We start from the raw sequence: 23,308 nt of genomic DNA, 5'->3' as shown, positions 1-23,308 counted from the left end.
TTCAGTCATAAGCAATAAGTTGAATATGCAGAAGGAATCTGGTCAGAAAACCAAAGGTGCCACTTGTGTGCATCAGTATCACCTGTTCCAGTGAAATCAGGCTCTTGAATTTGCTTATTCCCTTTTCCATTTCACCTTGTGAAAATAAAGAAGAAGGAGAATATACACAGGCAAGGAAGGAAAAGCTGGGAGCTGACAGGGACATGTTCACCACTCCCTGGATGTGCATTTTTAACAGGAGCACACAGCACTTCCTCGTGATTCTTAATTTGGGCAGAATTTCACACAAGACAATATCACAGTGCACTGACTCAGCCTTCCCTGTCCTATTTTGGACAGACAGCACAGATATGACCATCATCTGTTTTCTTGGATTTGTACTTTGCTTCCTAGGAAGAAGATCATTAATTAGGAAATTAAAATCCAGACAAGCACAACTGCAAGACCAAGTCAGCTTTCCAGGAAGAAAATTGAGCTGAGCTTTTGCGGAGTGATGCCCTGATTCCCCCTGATAACCAGGAAATGTGCCCTGGGCTGAGTTAAGGCAGGAAAATGTTGGGCAGTGCACTTTGGAGAAGGGTGCTCTGCTAAAGAGCACAGATGGGTCCCAACCAAAGAGCTGAGGTGGCTCTGGGAGAAAATTCTGCTATTCTTGCAGCTTTTTTTCCTTTCTTTATTCCCTGCAGCCCAGAACCACCCATGTCCTGGGCTGATCCCCCAACATGGGCAGCAGGAAGGGGGGATTCTGAATCTGTGCCCCTGTGCTCAGGTGAGACCCCACCTGCAGAGCTGCCCCAGCCCTGGGGACACAGCAGGACCTGGAGCTGCTGGAGAGGGTCCAGAGGAGGCCACAGAGCTGCTCCAGGACTGGAGCCAGGCTGGGAGAGCTGGGGGTGCTCACCTGGAGAGGAGAAGGCTCCAGGGAGAGCTCAGAGCTCCTTGCAGGGCCCAAAGGGGTTCCAGGAGAGCTGGAGAGGGACCGGGGACAAGGAATGGAGGTACAGGACACAGGGAATGGCTCCCGCTGCCAGAGGGCAGGGATGGATGGGATATTGGGAAGGAATTGTTCCCTGGGAGGGTGGTGAAGCCCTGGCACAGGTACCCAGAGCAGCTGTGGCTGCCCCTGGATCCCTGAAGTGTCCAAGGCCAGGTTGGACAGAGCTTGGAGCAGCCTAGGATAGTGGAAGGTGTTCCTGCCCATTGCAGGGTGTGGAATAAGATGAGCTTTAAATTTCCCTTGCAACCCAAACAGTTCCACGACTAAAATTCCCACCTTCTCTCAGCTGTTACTCTTTCATTTGCTATCCCAGAAACTATAGCAGCAGCCGCTTTTTGTATCCCCACTAATTGCACATCCTTGGAAAACAAAACCAAGCAAATGTTCCCCACACACAACGTGCAGCACCCCAAGGCATGGCTATGAAAGAGGATGTGTTTGGGATGAGACAGCACTGCTGCTCCTTTCCTCTTCCTGCCAGGTGACTCATCCCCCTGAATTTGGGAGGATGTGGAAATCCATTGAAAAAGTGGCACCAGCTGCAAAAGCTTTGTGTCCACAGAGTCTGCAAACTTTGGGGAAATAAAAAGAATAAGAAAAAAATCAAGCAACCCAGTGTGCAGATTGCTACTGCAGCAAAGGATAACGAGTCTGCCCAAAAATGCCATAAAATTTTCCAAGGAAATGTGTAAGGATGAAAAGGAAGAGCTGTGTATTTGTAAGGACTAAAAGGAAGCTTTTGGTCCAGCCATGGAGGAGGAAATGGGGCCAGTTTTGAAGTGCTGCATTTGATCACCAGAGTTCCCACTATTCCTGCTCTCTGTTCCCCCTTTTCTTGTCCCGCCATCCCTTGTCCCCAGTCCCTCTCCATCTCTCCTGGAGCACCTCTGGGCCCTGCAAGGGCTCTGTGCTCTCCCTGGAGCTTCTCCTCTGCAGGTGAGCACCCCCAGCTCTGCCAGCCTGGCTCCATGGCAGAGGTGCTCATATAAAAGTGCAAATATCCAGCTACAACATCCTGGATCCTCTGGAAATCCTGTGCTTTCAAAACCTGGCAACAGAGCCAGGAGAACTTCCTTCAGCAAAACCTGAATACCTGCCAAAAACCAGAAAACTTCCTTGACTTCTGTCCACTGGACAAGGCTCTGACCAACCTGACCCCAGCTGGACCTGAGGATTTCCAGAGGTCCTTTCCAACCTGACTTATCCAGTGACTCTGCTTCAAATTTATGGTACAAATGGAAAAATATCCTGAGGACTGAACTTTCTGCACATTCATTTGGACTCTGGTCCTGTTTCATTGTTAACCCAAAATGGAGCAGGCACCATCCTGGGAATCTGTGATTTTATGAAAATTAGCAACTCTCTTCCCTCTTCACTTCCTTTAATTTCCTCATAAATGAATGAAATGAAACATTTGAAGTTGAATGAAATAATTTGTATTAAACTCAGGCAGACTGGCTGGCAGGCAAATGGGGTGTTGAGGCAAGAATAAATATTAATTATTCCTTAAATAGAATGGAATTGTTATTATGTTTTCAGTTTATTTGCCAAATGAAATGTAACATCACTGTCACATCCTGGGCTGAATAGGCAGGAAAAGAACTGGGCTGAACTGGGACAAAATGGGGAGTTGCAGGAACCCCAGCCCAGAGCTAAGACCTCAAGGAGGGCCTGGAAAAGCTGCTGAAGCAGCTCAAGGAGGTGGAAAGGGATTTTCCTAAGCCCTCTGGGGTTTAGGAACAGTTACAGACACCAGCTAGTCAATACCCAGTCTGGAATTAAAACAGATTTATTTACCTATTAAAAAATCTTTCTTTTTCCTCCCAAAATCATCAGGACCACCAAGATTTTTCTTTCTTTTCTTACCCTCTGATATATTTCCTTGTTTTTTCTACATCCTACTGAACACACCTGAAATGTTTTTAAAGGAAAAAAGCAAATTTTCAATGCTATATTTCAGTTTTAAAACGATGTCATGCCCTGTTCTTCAGAGAAACCTATTTGCTCACACAGAAAAAAAAAAATTGTGTCTTATACAATATTTATTAAAGGTGACGTAAATCCACAAGCAAGGAGGACGAAAAATGGGAAAAAATTCAGTCAATGGGATTAAAAGATAAGGAGAATGTCAGCATGGACATGGAACTGGAGGGAATAAAATCTGCAAGGCTGAGCCCCCTGAAACTGCTGTAGGGGAGCATTGGGAAGGAACAGGAGTGTAAATATCACCCCAATAACAGCTCATTCTGATTTTCCTGGAACTGCCTGCAAAGGAAAACTCCTGACAAGTCCCCAGCTGGTCTTGCAGGGAGTCACTCCATCAGGAACAACTGCTGTCCCTCGGGATGGTTTGCAACCAGAGATGTTGGTTTATCTTCTGAGAGGCCCTGAAAAGCCCGGGATGGCAGCAGGGCAGGACCTGTGGGTGCCAGGCTTGCAGGACCTTATCAGGTGTTTCTGGCAGCCTGGGCCCTGCCAGCTCCCTCCCCCAGACAATTATAACCATTCCCAACAAGTTCCTTATCTTATCCCAGCAGCATCCCTGCAGGAGATTAGTCAGGCATCCTGGTGTCATGTTTTATCTCTAAAGCCTTGGATTTAGGTATAGCATGTGTCTAGTCCCAAAAGCCAGGTGTATTCCAGTCAAACAGATGGGAATCCAGAAACATTTCATTTTTTTAATGATATACACCAAGTTCAAGCCTGCTTTAAATCAGACTCAGTCCTGACATTCTGACGTAAATTGGCCAATGATTTAAAAATAAGGGGAAATGCTCAAAATCAGGCAAATGTTTCCTGAAAGTAATTTCATAGGGTTCATGTGCAAGGGAAGTGTGGAGTTTTCTTCCAAAATTGCCTGCAGGTTTTGTGGAGGGCACACATTAATGCCAAGGATTTCACCTGATCCCTGCCCGCCACTGCAGAGCGCTGGAGCAGCACAAAGCAAGACCTGGGACGAGCCTTAAAAATGAGGTTTTATAGGAATGTACAGTCACAAAATAACCTGAAATTGAGGGGACCCACAAAAATCCCTCCAGGGATGAGGACTCCACCTCTGCCAGGGATGGACAGCCCCTTCCATGAAGAAATTTTCCTTAATATCCAACCTGAGCCTTCCCTGGCACAGCTTGAGGCTGTTCCCTCTCCTCCTGTCCCTGTTCCCTGGGAGCAGAGCCCGACCTGCTCCCAGCTTGCCGTTGTCCATGAGGAAAATCCTGCTGGTGGGGATGGGAAAAGGGAAAGATGAGCTCTCAAAGCAGCATCAGAGGCAGGAGGAGTTGAGGAGGGGAACCTGTGCCTGCAAAGCCCCGGGGATGAGCAGACCATGACCAAAATGTAATTTATATGAAGATGTTTTGAATTTCTTCCAGCTACTTCCAAGTCACCAATGCAGAACAGCTCCTCGCAGCTTCCACACAAATGTTTCTGCCGGGAATATCGCTGGATTATAATTACAGGCCAGCATTTAACAGTAATTACTGCAATAGCTCATATTCAGGTGCACTCTGCAATGTAATTATGGCCACCCCTTGCTGTCCACAGCACCTTCCTCATCCTGCAGCCTGGAGAATTCCCACCCTGGCAAGATGTGGTTAACAAAACTGCAATGTTTTGGGGTTTGTCTGTGGGGTTTTTATTATGAGCACCAAAATAGCTGCTGGCTACTCCATCCAGGATGAGCAAGGACAGCCTGCACCACTGGAACATGAAGGACCTTGGTCCCTGCTTCACCTTCAGCCACAAAACCACCCTAAGGATGTGGGGACTCCCAGTGGGGTTAATGGTAAAGCAATGGGACCAATGTAGAACCACTTCTCCAAACACCTTCTCTGAGTGCGCAGCACCATTTGTCTCTAAAGAGTTCTTGTAGGTGTAATTTTTGTTGATCAATCTAATTATGATGGTCACGTGCCACTCAGCAAGGCTGAAATCCCATATAGGAAAAGAAATTTCAATGAACCTACAGCGAAATTAATTTCAAAGCCCCAAAGGTTTTCTTATTTTAAAGAGTAACAAGGGATACAGGTGAAAAAAATACCTTGAAGGTTGTTGAACAACAAGAAAAAAATGCATAGAAATACCAAGAAGTTCCTGGTTTAATGATTTCACAGCAAAGCTGAATCCTGCCACTTTGTCCCACCTCAAGGACTAACAAGCCAGTTTGAAGTGAACCTCAGGGAAACCTGGTGGGTTTTCCAGCCATGTGTGTCCTTCACTTCCAGATCAGTGGGATCCCAAAGAAAAAGGCACTGAAAGCCTCAATAAATATGCAAATAATTTCAAAAGGAGATTAAAGCCTTTGTCCTGTTTATGTAAGTGATGAGTTTGTGCACCAGTAACCAAAGGGACATTGGCTTTCTTATTTTAACCATTCCTTGAAGGTCATTTCTGCTCAGAAATGGGTTTTTTTGAGGACCTAAAAACTTGTTATATAACAAAGGCAGAGCTAAACATCAAGCCTGTGGCTGGCTGGAATTAGTTCACCTGTATCCCCCACGTTCCATCAATAGGCACTGCCGAAGGAACCGGCTTCCTGGCTGGAATGTTAATTATTTCCCTCCGCTTCCAGGAACAAGAGCATTGCAGGGACAAAAAGAGATTCCTTTCTCCTCCTCTCATTAACCAGTTCCACTTGCTCAGCACATTAATGCAGAGCTAAGGATGATTATACAGGGGCTCACACGAGCTGAATAAATCTGCTTCCCTACAGATGAGCCGAAGGCATTCGGGAATAACGAGGGCGATGCCGGAAGAAAACGCAGTGGTCCCTGCTGGAACATCCTCCCAGCCCCACACAGCCAAGGCTGGGATAAACCTGTGGGGACTTGGGGTCAGGGCTTTGCCTTGTTTCTAAAAATAATCTCGCCCCCAGTATTGATTTTAAACTGTGGGCAGGTTCTTTCTTCAACTGAGGGACTGAAACGACCTTGGTCTCACTGGAAAAATGTATTGGGATTGACAGCACGGAAGGAAAGGGTCGTGGTTAGTGACTGGATCAGTAAACTGGGGACATGGAATGTGTGCCATGCATGGAAATAGCTGGACACCTCCCTGTGGAGGCTCTTGATTTACACCAGGAGCGAGAGCAAACTGCAAGATTCCTCTAAAAATAAGGAATAATAAAATAAAAGACTCTAACATTGCCAAATCCTACGGAATCTGCACTGCTTGCCAACAACATTAGAAGTCCTGCCATCCATCAAATCTCCCCATTCCAGAGAATGCAAAGTCCTCCCGCTCAGCGAAGGTGGATAGAGAAATGCAGGGTGACATTCCCTGCCTTTTGAAGGTGACTGGCTCTGCATTTACTTTGGAAAGTTGCTCTGAAGGAATATGGCAGAAGCCTGAACATCCACACTTCCTAAATATCCAGGAGTCAGGTTCCAATAGGTAACGTTTGCGCCCATTGTTCCTTGTGCATTTGTTCACAGTCAAAGCCATTCCAGGCCTGCAGACTGGCAGGAACTCCTGGTCGTTGCTGTACCTCACTTTTCTCCTTAAACACTTCTGAAAGCAATGATTTTGGGATAAACTTCCCAGGAGAGGCTTCTCCAAGGCCAGAACAAGGCCAGATGGGTTGGAGCTGCTGCCAGATGGAGCGGCCGAGAAGCACCTGGACCACCTTGAGCGGTCAATTAGTCAAGGGAGCCCCAGGGATGATTTAACCATTGCTTAATGTGAGAGCTGGAAGGCAAACAAGGGAATGGATCGATGGCACTTGAGTCAGTGCCCAGCAGGATTTGATCCCGAGCTCAACACAAACGCCTCCAGAATTTCCCTTTGCTTGCGCACGGGTTCTTCCCGCTCCTTTACACAAGGCTACAATCCTGAAGACTTTGTTTCACAGGAAAAACAAAAGTGAAAGTGACACCCCTCATTCTGAGCTTCTTCAGGAAGCCCTGGGAGAGCTGATCCTAAATTCAGTTAAAACCAAGGATGGGAAACATCTTGTCAAGCTGGAAATTTGATGCAGCGTAGTTTTGCTAAAATATCAAACCAGACTGAGGAAACCAAGCCTGCTTTTTGGGGCGTGTCATCATAGAGATAAAATCTCCTGGGTGTGTAAAAAATTTTGCACAGATTTTTTTGTTCCTATGTCTTTGTTTAATCCTAAAGGCATTGGAGCAGGATCTGCATTTAGGAGAAGTTACAAAATCCTGGAATGGTTTGGATTAGAAACCTACTGGGTCAGGTTGCTTTGAGCTGTGTCCAACACGGCCTTGAACATTCCCAGGGATGGGCAACCACAGTTTCTTTGGGCGATTCCCATAGGAAAATCTGAAAAAAGTCCTCCTTCCTTCCAAAATCACATTACCTCCTGAATTTTCTGCTAAGTGCAAGTGGAAGGAAACTTCATTTTTCCATGTCTGGAGATAGATTTCTCATTGCACTTCCCTGTAGCTGCTGCTCCCCAAGTTGGAGAAAGAACAGATCATGGTGGATTTTATAACCAACATTGTCTTATAAAATTAATTCACTGGTCACAAACATGCAAATAAAAACCAAATAATAACGCCCTTAATAACATGATCAGCCCTGAATTAGGCAGGCAGATGGATGAGATGATTGTTAGAGATCCCTTCCAACAGTAATGGTCTATTCTGTTCTGTTCTATTCTATCCCTTGCAATCCTAAATAATGTGAAAAGAACAAAAATTCAAGGAACAAAACCCACTCCATCCCAAAAACATAAGCAATGTTATCAATACCTTACATATATTATATTAGTTATAACCTTTATTACCAATTAACAGCCATTAGAATAAAGTAGTGATTGAGGAAAGCTAAATGGCCTCTTAACCACACATGGAAAGGGCAAAGGAAATATTCTGGGAACAGCACGTGGCCAGAATTCTGTGGGAACACTTAAAGCCACACAACTCTCAATCAACATCAACATCAAATCATGGTAATTATGCCACGTCCTCTACGTGTAGCAGAACAACAACAAAAAAAAAAATAAAGGGATTTATAGATTATTATTTCAATTAAGTTCTCCAGCCTCAGCATCAGAATTTATCTTCCTTGCATCTCACAGGATGCTGAGCAACATCCTGATAAAAATCTTATCACCACTGTTAGTGCTACAAAAATCCACCATATTTCATACTCTCCCTTGTATCTGCAGAGTAGAACTGAGCCATCAGCCTTCCCAGGAAATCCTGCTGCCAAAATAACCTTTCAGTCCTAGAGATGAGGGCTGTGTTATGCAGGATTCATGTTTTGTGTTCTGAATGGAAAAGGCAAACTCAGACACACCAGAGAGCAAAAGGACTCTGATGAGCACTGAGATTCTGCAAGCAAGAGGCATTAAAAACTCTTTTGATTGCTCTTACCAGCTGGAAAAAGATGCAGAGTCACCTGAACAGCAAAAGGATTTCATTATCCCAGAGAGGGGAAGATTTTACAACATTTAAATAGATTTTCACCATCAATGATAAGCTCCTGAGCCTCCCTAGACGTTTAAAATTATTGATAGAAATATTATCTGTATGAGAACCTGTGGCTGCCCCTGGATCCCTGAAGTGTCCAAGGCCAGGTTGGATGGGGCTTGGAGCAACCTGGGATAGTGGAAGGTTGAGCAGAGCTCAGAGTTCAGCTGGTATTAATGACACAACAATTTAAGATGTCTAAGAAACTACTGAACACCTCTAACAGTCATTAGATGTGGAGAAAAAAAATCCCCATTTCAGTGAAAACCATCATTCAGGGTGTGATGGATACAAATAAAAAGCCTACATAGTCTCAGCCACCTTCCAGAAAGACCTGGGGAAAAAAACAAAGCCCATGGACAAAGGAGGATCACAAAGTAGTTTTATTTCCCTTTTTACTTGAGGTGATTTGTAATATTTTATTGATGTGTAATATATTAATTAAAAGCCAGTAAATGTTCAGTTGATTGAGCAAATGTTACTCCAGTAAAACTTCTCGGTAAATTGACAGACAGAAAAGTTCATTTCTGTGTGGCTTTTTTTCCCAAAAAAGAAAAAAACCCCAGCAACTAAAAATTACCACTTTATGTGTCCTGTTCCAGCTCCCCTATAGTTTTTCATTTTCCCTTGTATTTTTCCCCCAGTGGCCTATGCAGAATGTAAAGTTTTCAGGCAGAATTTAATGCAAAAAAAAAAAAAATAGGGTCATATGCAAAGAATACAAGAAAAAATGGGGTCATAGGCAAAGAATACAAGAGCTCAGGCGCAACAGGAAATGTAAATGTTAAAAATCACACAAGAGAAGATAATAATAATAAAAAAAAAAGTGCCCACAATACAACAAAAGCAGTGGCAAAGCCACTGCACCGAGAATCCCTCAAGGCTGATGGAGGGATGGGTTGACCTCAGAGGCCTCTGCCTTTCCTGACTTCCAGACTTCTGTGGGGCTCATTAAAGGCTCCAAACACAAAGCATCAAACACTTCAAGGAAAAGTTGGTCTCCATGGGAATAGAGGACAAACTAAAAATAACCATAAGCCAGCATTTTAACAATTTTGCAGGAGATTGTCATGGCAATGAAGAGAGTTGTAACCTGTTGTCATGATAACCAAAGTTTTACATTAATGGGAAAGCATTCCACTTCCACTTCATCTTTATTCATAATGGATCCAGCATCTTCCATGGGAGAATTCCACATTAGTGCCTTCAAGGAACCAGAGAGCTTGGGAGAAGCAAGGGAGGGATAAAGGACTGTGGGGATTAAAAGAAAAATTTAAAACTCCTCAGCCAAAGTGAAGCACCAACAGGAGGGATAAAAAACCCAAGGAGGAGAATCCTTTGACAGATGAAGGATTTTGGGTAGGAATTCTTGGCTGTGAGGGTGGACAGGCCCTGGCACAGGGTGCCCAGGGAAGCTGTGGCTGCCCTTGGATCCCTGGCAGTGCCCAAGGCCAGGCTGGATGGGGCTTGGAGCAGACTGGGACAGTGGAAGTGTCCCTGCCCATGGCAAGAGGTGGCACTGGATGGGTTTTTCTGGGATTTTGTGACTCAAGCTCCATCTTGACAATCTCTTCTCAAACCAGAGTTCACAGCACATTAAATATCTCAGAATATCCAGTTTTTCAAGACACCCAAACTAGGGGAAAATAATTTGGATTTCCAGTCCAGAGGAGGGCTGAGGAGGCTCCAGGGGCTGGAGTCCCTCTGCTCTGGGGCCAGGCTGGGAGAGCTGGGGGTGCTGGGTGTAAGTGACCAACCTGCTGCTCATGCATTCAGTGAGACCCTCAATCATATTAATGGGCTCAGAGCAAACCATGCCTTGTTTGATGACAACATAATTGTTATTTTTGTGGAAAACTGCTCTGCTCACCCCGAAATTACTATGATAGTCCATTATACTACTGTCTCCTTAACTGTTTTAAGAGGAGAGAAAAATTATTCCGGCCACAGTGTGCCTGCACACAACACACTTCTCCTTCAGCACAGCACAGAATGGTCTTCACCTCAACAGAGCTCCTAAATTGAAATAAAAAGAACTAGAGGTAAACAGAAGTTCAGATGCCTAAACACATTCATCTTTCTGAATGAAACTCTTCATTGTTCAGCTGTAAAAATCAAGGTTTTCCCCTATGTGATTTCATTTACAGTCACCACGTGCTTTGCATCTCCTGGGAGTGCCACGGAATCAACCTCTTCTCCCTGGAGATGGATGCTCTTTGCTGCCAAACATGAGGTCTCTAATGATGAGGCACAGAAATGTCATTTTTAAGTGTAAATAGTTGGCAACAAATCAAGCATAAAGTGGATGTTTCCTTTGGTTGCTTACTAAAGTCAATTTTGTAACTGTGAGCTCTGAAGTTTCACCTGTTACAATTCCAGGGTTTCTTCCTTGTACTTCTCCTCCCAAACCCTCCCCTTTACTGCTCTCAGTCTTCTGAGAGCTCACCTTTTCAGCCCAACTTCTTCTTTATTCTACTTGTCCTTGAAGATTATTTTGTTGATGAAGTGAAACTCCTCAGAGCTGCTCCCAGGAAGGGCTGTGGGCTGACAGCTCTCTGGAAGGAGGGGCTGGGTGGCAGAGAGGAAAGGAGCAGAGCCAGCACTGGCTGGTGGTCACACACTGCTTCTCTTCCTGGGAATACTGAAGTCCTGGCTGTCTTTCCTCAGGTCACTGCTTAAAGTGGGAGCTCAGGACAGGTGAGACAAGGCTCTGCTGGAGAGAGTCCAGAGGAGACCCCAGCGCTGCTCCAGGGCTGAAGCCGGGCTGGGAGAGCTGGGGGTGCTCACCTGGAGAGGAGAAGGCTCCAGAGAGAGCTCAGAGCTCTTCCAGGGCCTAAAGGGGCTCCAGGAGAGCAAAAGAGGGACTGAGGACAAGACATGGAGGGACAGGACACAGGGAATGGCTCCCACTGCCAGAGGGCAGGGCTGGATGGGATATTGGGAAGGAATTGTTCCCTGTGAGGCCCTGGCACAGGGTGCCCAGAGCAGCTGTGGCTGCCTCTGGATTCCTGGCAATGTCCAAGGCCGGGCTGGACATTGGGGCTTGGAGCACCCTGGGACAGTGGAAGGTGTCCCTGCCCATGGTATGGGGTGGAACCTTTAAGGTCCCTTCGAACTCAAACCATCCTGGAATTCTGTGATCTTCTCTCTGTACCACCAATTCATCACCAGGAGCCCAAGCCTTGCACCCTGCCACAAAAGCTGATTTTTTTTTTTTCCCAAATGAAGGATAGCAGCTCATTCTGGGAATTCAAAGGGCTTTACATGATGAGGCTGTTGACAAATCAAGGAGCAGTGAGGGCCAGGGGAGGAGAAGGGAAAAAAGGCTGCAACTCTAAAGAGTCTTTCAGGACTCATTTATTTGAGCAGTGCCAAGGCAGCTCACTGCTGCAATATTTTCTTCCTGCACTCAGAGCCAGGGCTTTGGGATCTAATAAATCATGGCTGGCTGCAGAGACATTAAAATTCCAGCCCAGTGCTGCATCAGATGAAACGGGGCCGAGTGCCAGCGAGCGCAGGGAGAGGGAAGGGCAGCCACACACACTTTAAAATAAGTATATGAATGCATTTGCATATGAGCAACACCTGATTTTGGCTTCACACCAGGCTAAGTCTAATGAAACAGAACAGCAAAACAGATCTGCAAATGGAGGATCTTTAAAGTCCCTCCCAACCCAAACCATTCTGGGATTCTGTGATTAATAAACTCAACCGCTCTGCTTCAGGAAAGCTGATCCCCATTAAATTAGAAATAAGATATTAGGTATAAAGCACAGTAGGAAAACAGACCCAGTAATTAACAGATCTGGTACAAACGAGGGAATTACTTCTGAAGCTCATAAAAGCCTTTTCCAAGCCTGGGCCAGCTCACGTTTCTGTCTGTACAAACCTCTGTGCTGGATCACATTGACTGCGCCTGGTGTGAGAAATAATTGTGCACCAGGAGGGAAGAAAAACTCAATATTTAATCTAAAAACATTTTTGCAGAAGTCAAGCCACTAAATTTTAATTTATTACCTTCAGCCTGAAAAAACATAACAAGGATCTGACCACTTATTTGCTGTGCAAGATGAAAAAAAAAAGGTGTGGGGGGAAGGAAAGACAGCAAATATTAAGGGTTTTCAGCGGATCACAAGGCAGCCTTGGAGCTTATTTGCAATAATTTAATTGAAGCACCTGGGGATTTAAGAGGTATTGAATGTGTGGGGTGCAAACATGCACGGAGAAAACAAGCCAGCATATGAATTTGAACTGCAAGTGGCAGAAAGAAATATGCAGGAAAAGGCCTTTTTTTTAGACTGGATGAAATTTTAACTCTGGGTGAGAGACTCCCTGAAATATGGGGTGCCAGGGCCAGGAGATGTTTCCATCCTGGGTTATGAACCCCCATCTCCAACTTGCAGAATGACAATGTCACACTCCAGCTCCATGGAGCCTGTGGCAAAGGTTCCCAAATTCCCCATCCCTGGAGGATTTCAAAGCTGTGTGGATGTGGCACTTGGGGACCTGGGACAGTGGTGGTTTCGGCATTGCTGGGGAACATCTGGGCTTGAATCACATTAAAGCTCTTTTCCAGCTTCAATGATTCTGTGATGCTGAAATGGCCAATGTGATTTTGACTTCCTACACAGAGGCTCCTTGTTCAGGAGGAGAGCAAGAGGAACTTAGGAAAAGATATGGAAGTGAAGGAAACATGCAGAAAAAGAAGATTTAAATGGAAAACAATTGATCATGGTTAAAACAAGGAAAAAGGAGACGGCTCAGAAACACACTAGAAATTAATAAGCCACCCAAACCCAGTTACATTCTCTGATATACACACACTAAGAAAGGAGACAACAAAAAACCCCTTCAGTTATCAATTTTAAGACTGAATGTGTACTTAAAAGCCAAAAGTACTAGTTAGAGTTTGCCTGTATGCAATTTAAGACAGAAATTTGGGAGGGCTCATGGTTAAAAATAAAGCTTCTCTTTTCCCCAGGTGAGTGAAGAACTTCACAAGATGTGCCTGTACTCTATAAAAGCAATTGAGACACAAGAAAATTCTCTCTTCACCTTTTAGTTTCTTTAAATGGAGCACTTTTCTCTTCAAAACATGTTTTCAAGGCCATCTTTTTTTTCCCCACCTATGGTTTTTACTTCTCTGCCTCACAATTTTTCCCCAGCCCTCTTCAAGCGTGGCCATTTAATCTTTTTATTTCTTTTCCACCACGAGAAAAACCAAAATCAATATTGCAGCCAAGAAATGAGGCAGAAATAAACCAGTTGCATGGACTCACCCGAGCCTGGAGGAGGAGAAGGCCCACAATGAGGTCATTTGGGAAAACAGAACATGAGTTTTGTTTGCTTTTAGGATCTGAGACTATTCTGTTTCTTCACAATACGGGGGGACTCAAAAGCCTGTAAAACCTTCTCCAAACAGTTACAAAACAAGGGGTGAGGGATGCTTCCCAAAGTTTCTATGAACTCCTTGGAAGGCTGGCATCAGTTGGGCCAATCTGCAAATGAGCTGAGTGGATGTCATGAATAATTTTAGACCCACAGAGTCATTAAGGATGGAAAAGCCCTCCAAGACCATCGAGTCCAATTGTTCCCCAGCACTGCCAAGGCCACCACTGCCCCATGTCCCCAAGTGCCACATCGGTTTGGAACAATTCCAGGGATGATGATTCCACCATTGCCCTGAGCAACCCCTGCCACTCACAAACATCCCTAATCTGACCCAAACCCCTCTGCTTCCTTCTCCCAAACAACAAACTACTCCTCCCTCTTTCCTTTAGCGGCTTTATGCTTTTTACAACCTCAAGAAAGTCCCTGAGCTAATTCACTAGGAAGATGGTGATTTATCCACTGTTGATCTCAGTGCTGAAACTCAGCAGCTTCCAACACTGAGGAATTCAGCAAGTTGTTTGGAAGTATTCTTGTAAGAAAATCACACATTTAAACATGAAAACAATGAGAGCCTACACAAGTCACAGCTCATTCTTCTCCCAGTCAAGTAGGATTTTCCTGCCTGCTCTACACACACCAATTAATAAACATGAAGAAACGCCAGAGGAAAAATATTCACTGTATCCACTTCATACATTTTTAATCACCCTGAAATCAATTCAACACCCTGAACACGGTTTAGAATTCCTGTTTTACAGACCCGGTAAGCGATGGATCTCCTAATTAAATCCAGGAGTGGCATTTCCCAATCAATGGAAGGGGCTGACATGCATGCACATCTTAGAGCAGAAGGAGAAGGAAGGACAGAGCACCTCAACCCTGCCATTTGCCCCGTGTTCCTCAGTGCTCCCCATGAAAATGCTGAGGAATGCCAAAAAGAAAGAGAAAAAATATAAGGTTCATCCCCTTTCACAGAGTAGTTGTGAAAGAACATGGTTTGTGTGGCCTAGGAGCTGATCTGCCATCAAAGGCCCAGCATTTCCAGAGAAGAACACAGCCAAATTATAATTGTAAGTTAATAAGGAAGGCTGACATCATGCCTAGAATTATCTTTGTCCCACAGAGAGTATGCAAAGGAGGATTAAAAGCCGACAGCAGAAATCCTATCGGGACATCCTTCCATCTTCTACAACATCGAAGGTCACCGACTTTCAACATCACAATAAACACAAGGAACAGTCAGGAGTAAATGAGGTCACTCCTCACATGTGCAGCTGCGTCTGAAGTTCAGCAATGAACAAAAATGACAGGGATTAGAACAGGAACACACGTGAGAATCCTTCACCTCCTGTCCTGCCAACAAAACCAACAGCTGGAGGGCACAGATTCCCTCCGCTCATCATTATGTCCAAAGAAATGTTGTGGTTTCACCTTGGGGAAGAAAAAAATGACAAAACTTGGGAATTTTCAACTTGGGAGTGCTGCAAACAGCCCAACTCAGGGATGTGTCTTGCTCTTCAAGACCATGAAGGGGTCCTATGCAGGGAAAGCCCCTCTGTTCTTGAGCCAGCCTGGCAGAGGTGGGGGTGCTCACCTGGAGAGAAGAAGGCTCCAAGGAGAGCTCAGAGCCTTTTCAGGGCCTAAAGGAGCTCCAGGAGAGCAAGAGAGGGACAGGGGACAAGGGATGGAGGGACAGGACAAGGAGGAATGGCTTCTCAGAGGGAAGGGATAGATGGGATATTGGGAAGGAATTGCTCCCTGGCACAGGATGCCCAAAGCAGCTGTGGCTGCACCTGGATCCCTGGAAGTGTCCCAGGCCAGGCTGGACACTGAGGCTTGGAGCAGCCTGGGACAGTGGGAGGTGTCCCTGCCCAAGGCTGGGCATTGGAATGAGGTGTTCTTCCAGGTCCCTTCCAGAAACCATGCTGGGATTCCGTGAGCATCCCTCCCGAGCAGGCGCTGCCGCAGCAGGACCTGAGAACTGCCGCGACACGAACCCCCGGAGATTTCCCAACCGGCTCCGCATCTTTGGGCTCTTGGATTTTATTACCATTTATTATTTAGGAATAACTGCAGTGAACACAGAGTCAGCCTAACGGAGGTTCATGAATCACAGCAGCTTATCAGCATATTAATCAGCTCCTGGTAGGGAGAGGGGAAACGGTGTGAGCTATCACAAACACTTTATAGTTTCACGCTTGAAGTCAAACAAGCTCCAGGAGAGACTGATTCTTCATCCCTGATTCCACACCAATGGACTAATCTATTTACTGCAGCACTGGTGCCTTCCTGCACTGGGGGTAAGGAAATGGGAAGGGTAACGTGCCAAAGGAACACCAGGTGCTTCAGCAGCCCCCCTTTGGGGCAGGTAAAGTGAATTCTACCAAGAACAAAAAAGCAAATTGGAGGCCTTAAATAAATTAGCCTCAATTAAAACAACAGTTTACATGAAGATCCAACTTAATTACAGTCTGGTTCAATTAAATAGTAAACAAGGCTGAAACACTGCTGCTGATGTTCCAAAATGCGTGGAATTAGAGGAGTGGAAGCCATCACCAGTCGGGCACGAGGAGCCAGGACGTGGAGCACAAACCTGGCATTGGGCAGATGTAGCTCTGTCTGCAAGCAGAATATTCTCCCTGTGTCACCTTCCCTCAGCTCATAGCTGCTCAACCAGCAGCAGGAAACACTGCCAGCAAAAGTTATTCTCCTCCTCTTTCAGTTCCCAACGAAAAAGGGGAAGGAGGGAGCAATTCAACAGATCTGGGAGTTATAAGCACCCCAAAAATGAGACACAGGAGAAGCCACAAGTGCTTAATAAATCCCTTAGTTCAAACACAAGGATTGTTTTCATAAAGATTTTTCCTATGAGTTGAACAATTCTGATTTTATCTTACCAAGTAACTGTATTTTAAAACTTCCTTTTATAAACCTAATTATTATTTCCCATAAAAATCCAGCCAATCCAGACTGTACTTGAAAAATGATTTAGGAAGTAACTGTCCTTTACACTTCCATTAAGGAAGATCAAAATGGAAAAATCAAGAATTTGAGTAAACGGATGCTTCATCAAGTACTTGAGTATGTGCCAAGGATTTCCCATTCTCCCTAACTCAAGGATTTCCTATTTTCCCTAACAGCCAATCTGGCAGAAAAAATTGGATTATTTATCTTGAAATGGACCTCTCTCTCTGCTCTGCCAAGAAACAACACTTAAGTCAGAATGAGAAGAAAATCATTAAAACCCAGATTAAAACTCATTATTTCAGCCTAAAGCTATCATATAAATTAAAATAATAAACAAAAAAAAATTAGTATAAAGCATTCACATTTAGCTCACAAAACCCCACAAAAGCATAGAATTCAACCTGCCAGTATCCTAATTATTATCCATGCTTTCTTCCTGCTTCTATCCCACCTGAGTTTTATTCCACAGCTTTTTTCATAGCTGATCAGACCACCCTCAGGAGTTGCCTGTTTATTCTCTACAGAGGATAAAATTTAAATTTTCTCCTCCTCATTCGCTATAGAACTTTGAGTCTTTCATTACATATTCAAACAAATTCAGATTTAAAATGGTTTGTAATACTATTTGCCCAGGAAAAAAAAAAAAAAAAAAAAAAAAAAAGCTGTTCTGTTAAATGCTTTTTGACTTCTAGTTTGTGACTTCACTCTAATAGTTCAGCCCACTGACTCCTTACATTCCACCTGGGCAATGGAACTATCCAGCAGGAATATTCCTGTTGTGCTGTCCTACATTTGTTTCTTTGTTTTACCATTGACAAAACCGAGGACCTTGTTTAAATTTTTCCAGTCTGACTGCCTCCAACTTTTTCCTCCAAGATTATCCTGCACATCCACCACTGATTTCATTGCATTTACCACATATTCTGGAAGACAAATGCCTGAAGGATGGTTTGGGATGAAAGCATGGGGGCCACATCCTCCCGATCCCTGCATGGATCAAAGCTGGCACAAGTTGGCCAAGTCAAATTTTACAGAGTTAAGGGCACGGTAGGAACTTCACAGCGATCAGCCAGTAGGTTATTTTAGAAAACAACATCCCATTACTATTGGCTCTTGACTAATTCCAAATGGAGTCCTGCAGAATTCATGTGTTCAAGACCAGGCTGGACACGGCTTGGAGCAACCTGGTCTATGGAAGGTGGAACCAGATGAGCTTTAAAGTCCATTCCCACCTAAACTATTCTGGAATTCCATTAATCCCTTCATCTAAAGCAGATTTCTCCCTCTAGAATTCTTCTAGACAGGTCAAGGTCCAAATTCTGACCAATCTGCACCTCAATATTTAAATTAAATTGTCTTGTCAAGTGCCAGAATGCAGCTGCTAAGACACCCAGGATTGTATGAAAGCAGATACAGAAATGCACATTGAGCGGATATTAAGGTGGAGCTTTAACCACATGCCAAAAAAAAAAAAAAAAATCAATGTAAAGTGGGAGAGAAGTAGCCTCTTGTGCTGGAAAGCCACAAAATTCCTGTTATTTCCAGAGCAGGAAAATAACTGTGCACTTATGAGCTCGTTCTATCACCCAAGCGCTGCTGGAGTCCACAGTCCTCTCACAATGGGGAGATTTTTGAAGAGACTTTTTCACAGAGAATGTTTTTTTTTTTTTCAAGCCTCTTATGCTTTGACTGTGAGACCAAAGTTCCTCCAAGCTACAGTATCTCCAACAAAGCAGCTGCATAAATTGGAATGGGAAAAAAGAAAGGATGAATAACAATGGGGCAAAAGGCCTCTGAGGAACTCTCTGCTCTGCAGAGTCTCAGACAGGGCTCCTCACAGCCCCACTGATCCACCAGCTGGAACAGCTGCCAAACTCAACCAGAATATTCCATGCACAAAGCAGCTGAGAGTATTTGATGTTCATTCCCATCTGCTGGTGACCACTCTCCTCCACAAAAGCACATTCCCAAATAATTCCACACATTAGGTGAAAGTCAATGCAAATAGAAAGCAGGAAGCCTAACACAACATGACACCCAATAGCTGATTACTTTCCCCAAAATGGTATAAAAAGGAGTTTTCCAGGGCTGATTTTGTAAGGGGGTTACAAGATCAAAACAAGTCAAGGTGAACATAATCCACAGGGTAAACCAGATGCACCTGAACTGGGATTTTGTTTTTCCAAAGCACCATTTTTCTCCCAAATTAATTCTTTCCATACCAGTACATTTTAGTTCCCCACTAGTTACATAATGATGGTAAACATCTTTCTCGAGTATTAAGGATGACATTTTTAGACAACTCGGTTCTAAAGAAGGTTTCAAACAGACAACAGACTTGCTCTTCCACATAATATTAACTCAACCAAAGCACAACTTGAAATATTAAAAAAAAAATCAGTCAGTACTGTAGCTTAAGTCACCACCTATCACAATACCTGGATGCTCTCCAAACAAGGGGCTCTTGGCTGTGTGATCCTCATTTCTATAGCTGGATTATTCCAGCACATGCACCCCAGTGGTTCAGGGCAGCTCCTGAGGGGAGCCCTCCTGCTGGACTGTCCCAGCACCTGCTGGCACATTTGTTAATCTAAAGAAAAAAGCCCTTTGGATCCTTTTCCTTAGGACTTCCAGGGCATCCTCTTCACATGAATTCAGCCCCAACTCTTCTCACCACCCTCGCTGAAGGGTTTTTCCTGCGAGTCATGTTCCCATCCGGTTCCCTGATGGGAAATCTTTCTCCCTCATTACGGGATTAGCCACCACCACACACAGCCATCCAGGAAAAGCCACAACCCCCATCCTACCTGTATAGGCCATGTTCTTCGGGTTTCCGTAGGGAGCCCCAGGTTGGACGGGGCTGTAAACAGGATTCATGGTGGAAGACCGGGAACTCTGAGGACAAAAGAAAAGCAGAGTTGAGACAGTTGCCTTACGTTGGCTCCCGAGTCGCTGTCTGTGCAGAGTCCTGATAGCATCACCCTGTTAGAATTCCAGACACAGACAGCTGTGAAGGAAGGGATTTACAACCAGACGTTACAACCAGATAGCATATTTAATAATTCAAGTTTTGGATCTCTCTGTTAATTCCCACAACTTCTCCAGCACTGCATATTCTGCCTACAAATGTACCTGGAGCAGATTCATCTTCCACATCCCTGCTCCATGGGGGCTCTGGACTCATGACCCCACTTCCAGCTTGAGATGAACAAAGAGGAGGAGCCACAAAGTCAGGCAAGGAATTCTCCCCCTTGGAAGAGCGAGCAGTTCTTGGGTGATAAAACCAACCTAGCCAAAGACCTGACCTTTCTGAAAGCAGCAGATAAAAGACCATTCGCCGCTGGCGAGATGGAGGAGGGCAAGTCTTGGTGAGCTTTCAGCGTGAGCTGACTGTGAAAACCTGCAGACCAAGGCTTGGATCCTGTGTGGGGCTGGGCAGGGCCACCCCCTGATCCCACCCTTGTCCCATGGGGCGACTCTGTCGAAGAGCTTCCGTGAGCAAGGAGATTCCCACAGCCCTTGTGCTCCCTCTCCGATAAAAACGAGGAAGCTGGGTCAGCTTCTTGTGGGTTTTGTTAAGAGGAAAGCAAGTAACTTGGGAATTTGTGTCTCCTAACTGTCAGTTAAGCAACTGGCTCAGTTAATTATCTTAATGAAGCACAGTCTCAGTTCTGATTAATGGGAAAATCAGTCATTAAGCTTTATTAGGCGACGCATTTGTCTCCACAGCTATCTAGTGGTAATTTCACACCAGAACCAAACCCATCTTGCTTCAAAATCTGGGGGTTTTGTTAAAATGTGTTATTTTACAGTTCATAAATAACACCATTCTCTCCAAACAAGTCCCTCATGATGGGGACACAATTAGTTACATCATTAACTCCTTTCACTTTACCTCCTGAGAGTAAACAAGTCAAACGTTACATGTTAGCACCGATTGACTTGACAACAATTAGTGCTTAATTAATTAGCTGCCCCTCCACCCCCAAGTTAGCACTGAAGGAGCCATTCTCAAAGCAAAGAAAATCAGGGCTATAAGCAAGTGGGAAGAGACAGGGAGACTCGGAATTCCATCAGTGGCTTCACTAGCACACAGCATTAAGAGCATTAAGAAGATCTTTAAGAAAATCAGTGTAGGACCAGGCTGCCCAGATCAGCTGTGGCTGCCCCATCCCTGGAACTGCCCAAAGCAGGCTGGATGGGGCTTGCAGCATCTGATCTAGTGGAAGCTGTCCCTGCCCATGGGACTGGATGAGCTTTAAGGTCCCTTCCAACCCAAATCATTCTGTGATTTTACGAAATAAAATATAGGAGGGCAACACTTCACCTTTCCATTGTTCCTTCCCAAAAACCACCCAGTGACAGCTGGACCTGCTCCCAGACAGGGCTGGAATCACGGCTGCTTTTCTAAAGTGCCTTTTCAACGCCAGCATCATTTCATTTGTACTCTTGTGTGTGGAAAGAGTATAAAAAAATGTAATTCGGGGAAAAAAAAAAAAGACTGTGTATGCGTGGCTTGCATTAGGTGTTGTACCAAAGGGTAAAAGCAAAACGCTCTTATTGAGAAGGATGAAAGAAAATGCTTTTTATCTCAGATAAAAATGTTGTAACGGTGGTGGGGGCTTGAGAGCTTGTGAGGAAGAGGTTTGTGCTTCCTCCCTGCTTTGTATGCAGGGTGGGATTTCCAGACAGCAGGAAAGAGCCCCTGCAAACTGCATTTGGGAGGGATGATTTTCTCTCCCATTCTGCAAGACAATGCCATCCGAAAATACATTTGAAATTCATTGCAGGCACCATGTTGTGGCATTGAAACAGCTACACTGAAATGGGAATAAAACAGGATTAGCAAAATTAAACCTTCTGCACTGCCAGAACCTGCAGAGTTCGCTTGTGGCCATGAATGCCCAACAAAAAGACTACTAAAAATTAATTATAAACAGACAAACACCAGTGCTGCTCTATTGCAGCAGCTTCCAGTGCTTCCTAATCCCTGACACAGCCACGCTCAGTTGCTCCGAGAGACTCCAGCAAGGAGTGACTCCAGCAGGAATGCCATGGGAATAAACTGCTAGCAAACAGTCCCGGGATACTTTGTGGCTGTAACCTGGTTACATTTTCATCTATTTTATCCTCCCTGGGAAAAGTGCAGGACATGCTCCCATCCCACCAGGGAACTGCTTCACATGAAGGGCAAACAGAGCCACAAGGGAGGGTGGGAATGGGTCACTGTGGCCTTGGCAGAGCTGGGGAATGGTTGGACTCCATGACTTTGGAGGGCTTTTCCAGCCTTGGAGGGCTTTCCCAGCCTTAATCACTCTGTGATTTCATGAGTGTGTCCCTCACTCCGGGGAATCAGGAAACACCACATCTCCAAACTCCTACAGACACAGGAGATCAGGAACATCTCATCCCACTGCTTTCCCCCATCACTGGTCTACTTGGTGACTTTGGAAACACTGTGCCCAGATCCCCCATCTCCACAGGGGGGTTTGCAACCCTCATCATTATGGTTGGAAATGATCTCCAAGATCATCAAGTCCAACCTCTGTCACAATATAAAAGCTAAAAGAATAAAGCAGGCATGGAAAATCCAGGAAGTTAACAAAGTTATTATCATTATCTTTTCAGAACAAAGGAATGGAATCTTTACAAACAGAGAAATAAATATATTTTCCAGGGTTTTTAAAACAGTGACATGGACAGGTGAGTCTTTCACGCTCTCCAAAAATTAAACAGTAGCTCTGAACTTGAAAAGAAAAGAGTAAACAATGGAAAAGGGAGCTGTTCCGAACAACAGATATTTTTTCCATTTTCCTTCAAGTCGTTCCTTGTGTCAAGGTGATTTTCCCTTTAAACTCCCATTGCCTTGTTTTTTGTGGCACTGGGATGCAATGCCTTTTGAGAGCCCTGCTCCTTACACTCAGGAGAGAGGGTACTATTTTCTCTATGTGCCAAAAGCAATTTATTTCACATCAGGTGGCACAAAACCAACGTGAGAGTGTATGAACAAAGAAAAGAGATACTTTTCTTCCTTGACCTGCACATCACCTCTTTAAATGAATTTTATACAAATTGCATGCTAATAATATTCAGCCAAAGTCTCCTTGAACATGAAAAGGCCTCCTGACCTTACACTCCATGCAAATTCCACTAATTTTCTGACAATTTTTCCCTTTAGTCCTTTGAAGCTTGACCCTCACTTGGGATCCACCAAACAATAATTAAATTACCTTCCAAATAATCTGTTAAAAGTTAATTTAGGCAAGTTACAAGGGTATATTCCACTTTTCCCCAAAAAAGTCTGGGACAGTGGGCACAAGCTTGGAGATTAGTTTCCACAATGAGCAGCTTCTTCTTTAATTTATTCTTTTTTTAGCGACACCTTAACTTGAGAGTTGACTGAACATCTCTCATGTGAAACAAAATATTGAACCTGTTATAGAAATGTAATAGGGATTTCTATAATACATATATATATATATATATATATTTATTTATTTATTTATAATATTTGTATATA

At 44.5% G+C, this 23,308-nt stretch overlaps 1 protein-coding gene across 4 annotated transcripts in view; it reads right to left on the bottom strand.

The window, feature by feature from the left end:
- The window catches only part of FAM168A (family with sequence similarity 168 member A), a 129,679-nt gene that overhangs the window by 44,098 nt on the left and 62,273 nt on the right, over positions 1–23,308 (bottom strand). For all 4 annotated transcript variants that reach the window (XM_068180423.1, XM_068180426.1, XM_068180424.1 and 1 more), the window contains one exon: positions 19,596–19,683. In XM_068180423.1, coding sequence (XP_068036524.1) covers positions 19,596–19,665 — 70 coding nt within the window. In that variant the 5' untranslated portion in view covers positions 19,666–19,683. The remainder of the gene's footprint in view (positions 1–19,595; positions 19,684–23,308) is intronic.

Source organism: Anomalospiza imberbis, chromosome 2 (genome assembly GCF_031753505.1).
Source record: "Anomalospiza imberbis isolate Cuckoo-Finch-1a 21T00152 chromosome 2, ASM3175350v1, whole genome shotgun sequence".
In the NCBI taxonomy this organism is placed as follows: Eukaryota; Metazoa; Chordata; class Aves; order Passeriformes; family Viduidae; genus Anomalospiza; species Anomalospiza imberbis.
This window is presented reverse-complemented; position numbering and strand designations above follow the sequence as displayed.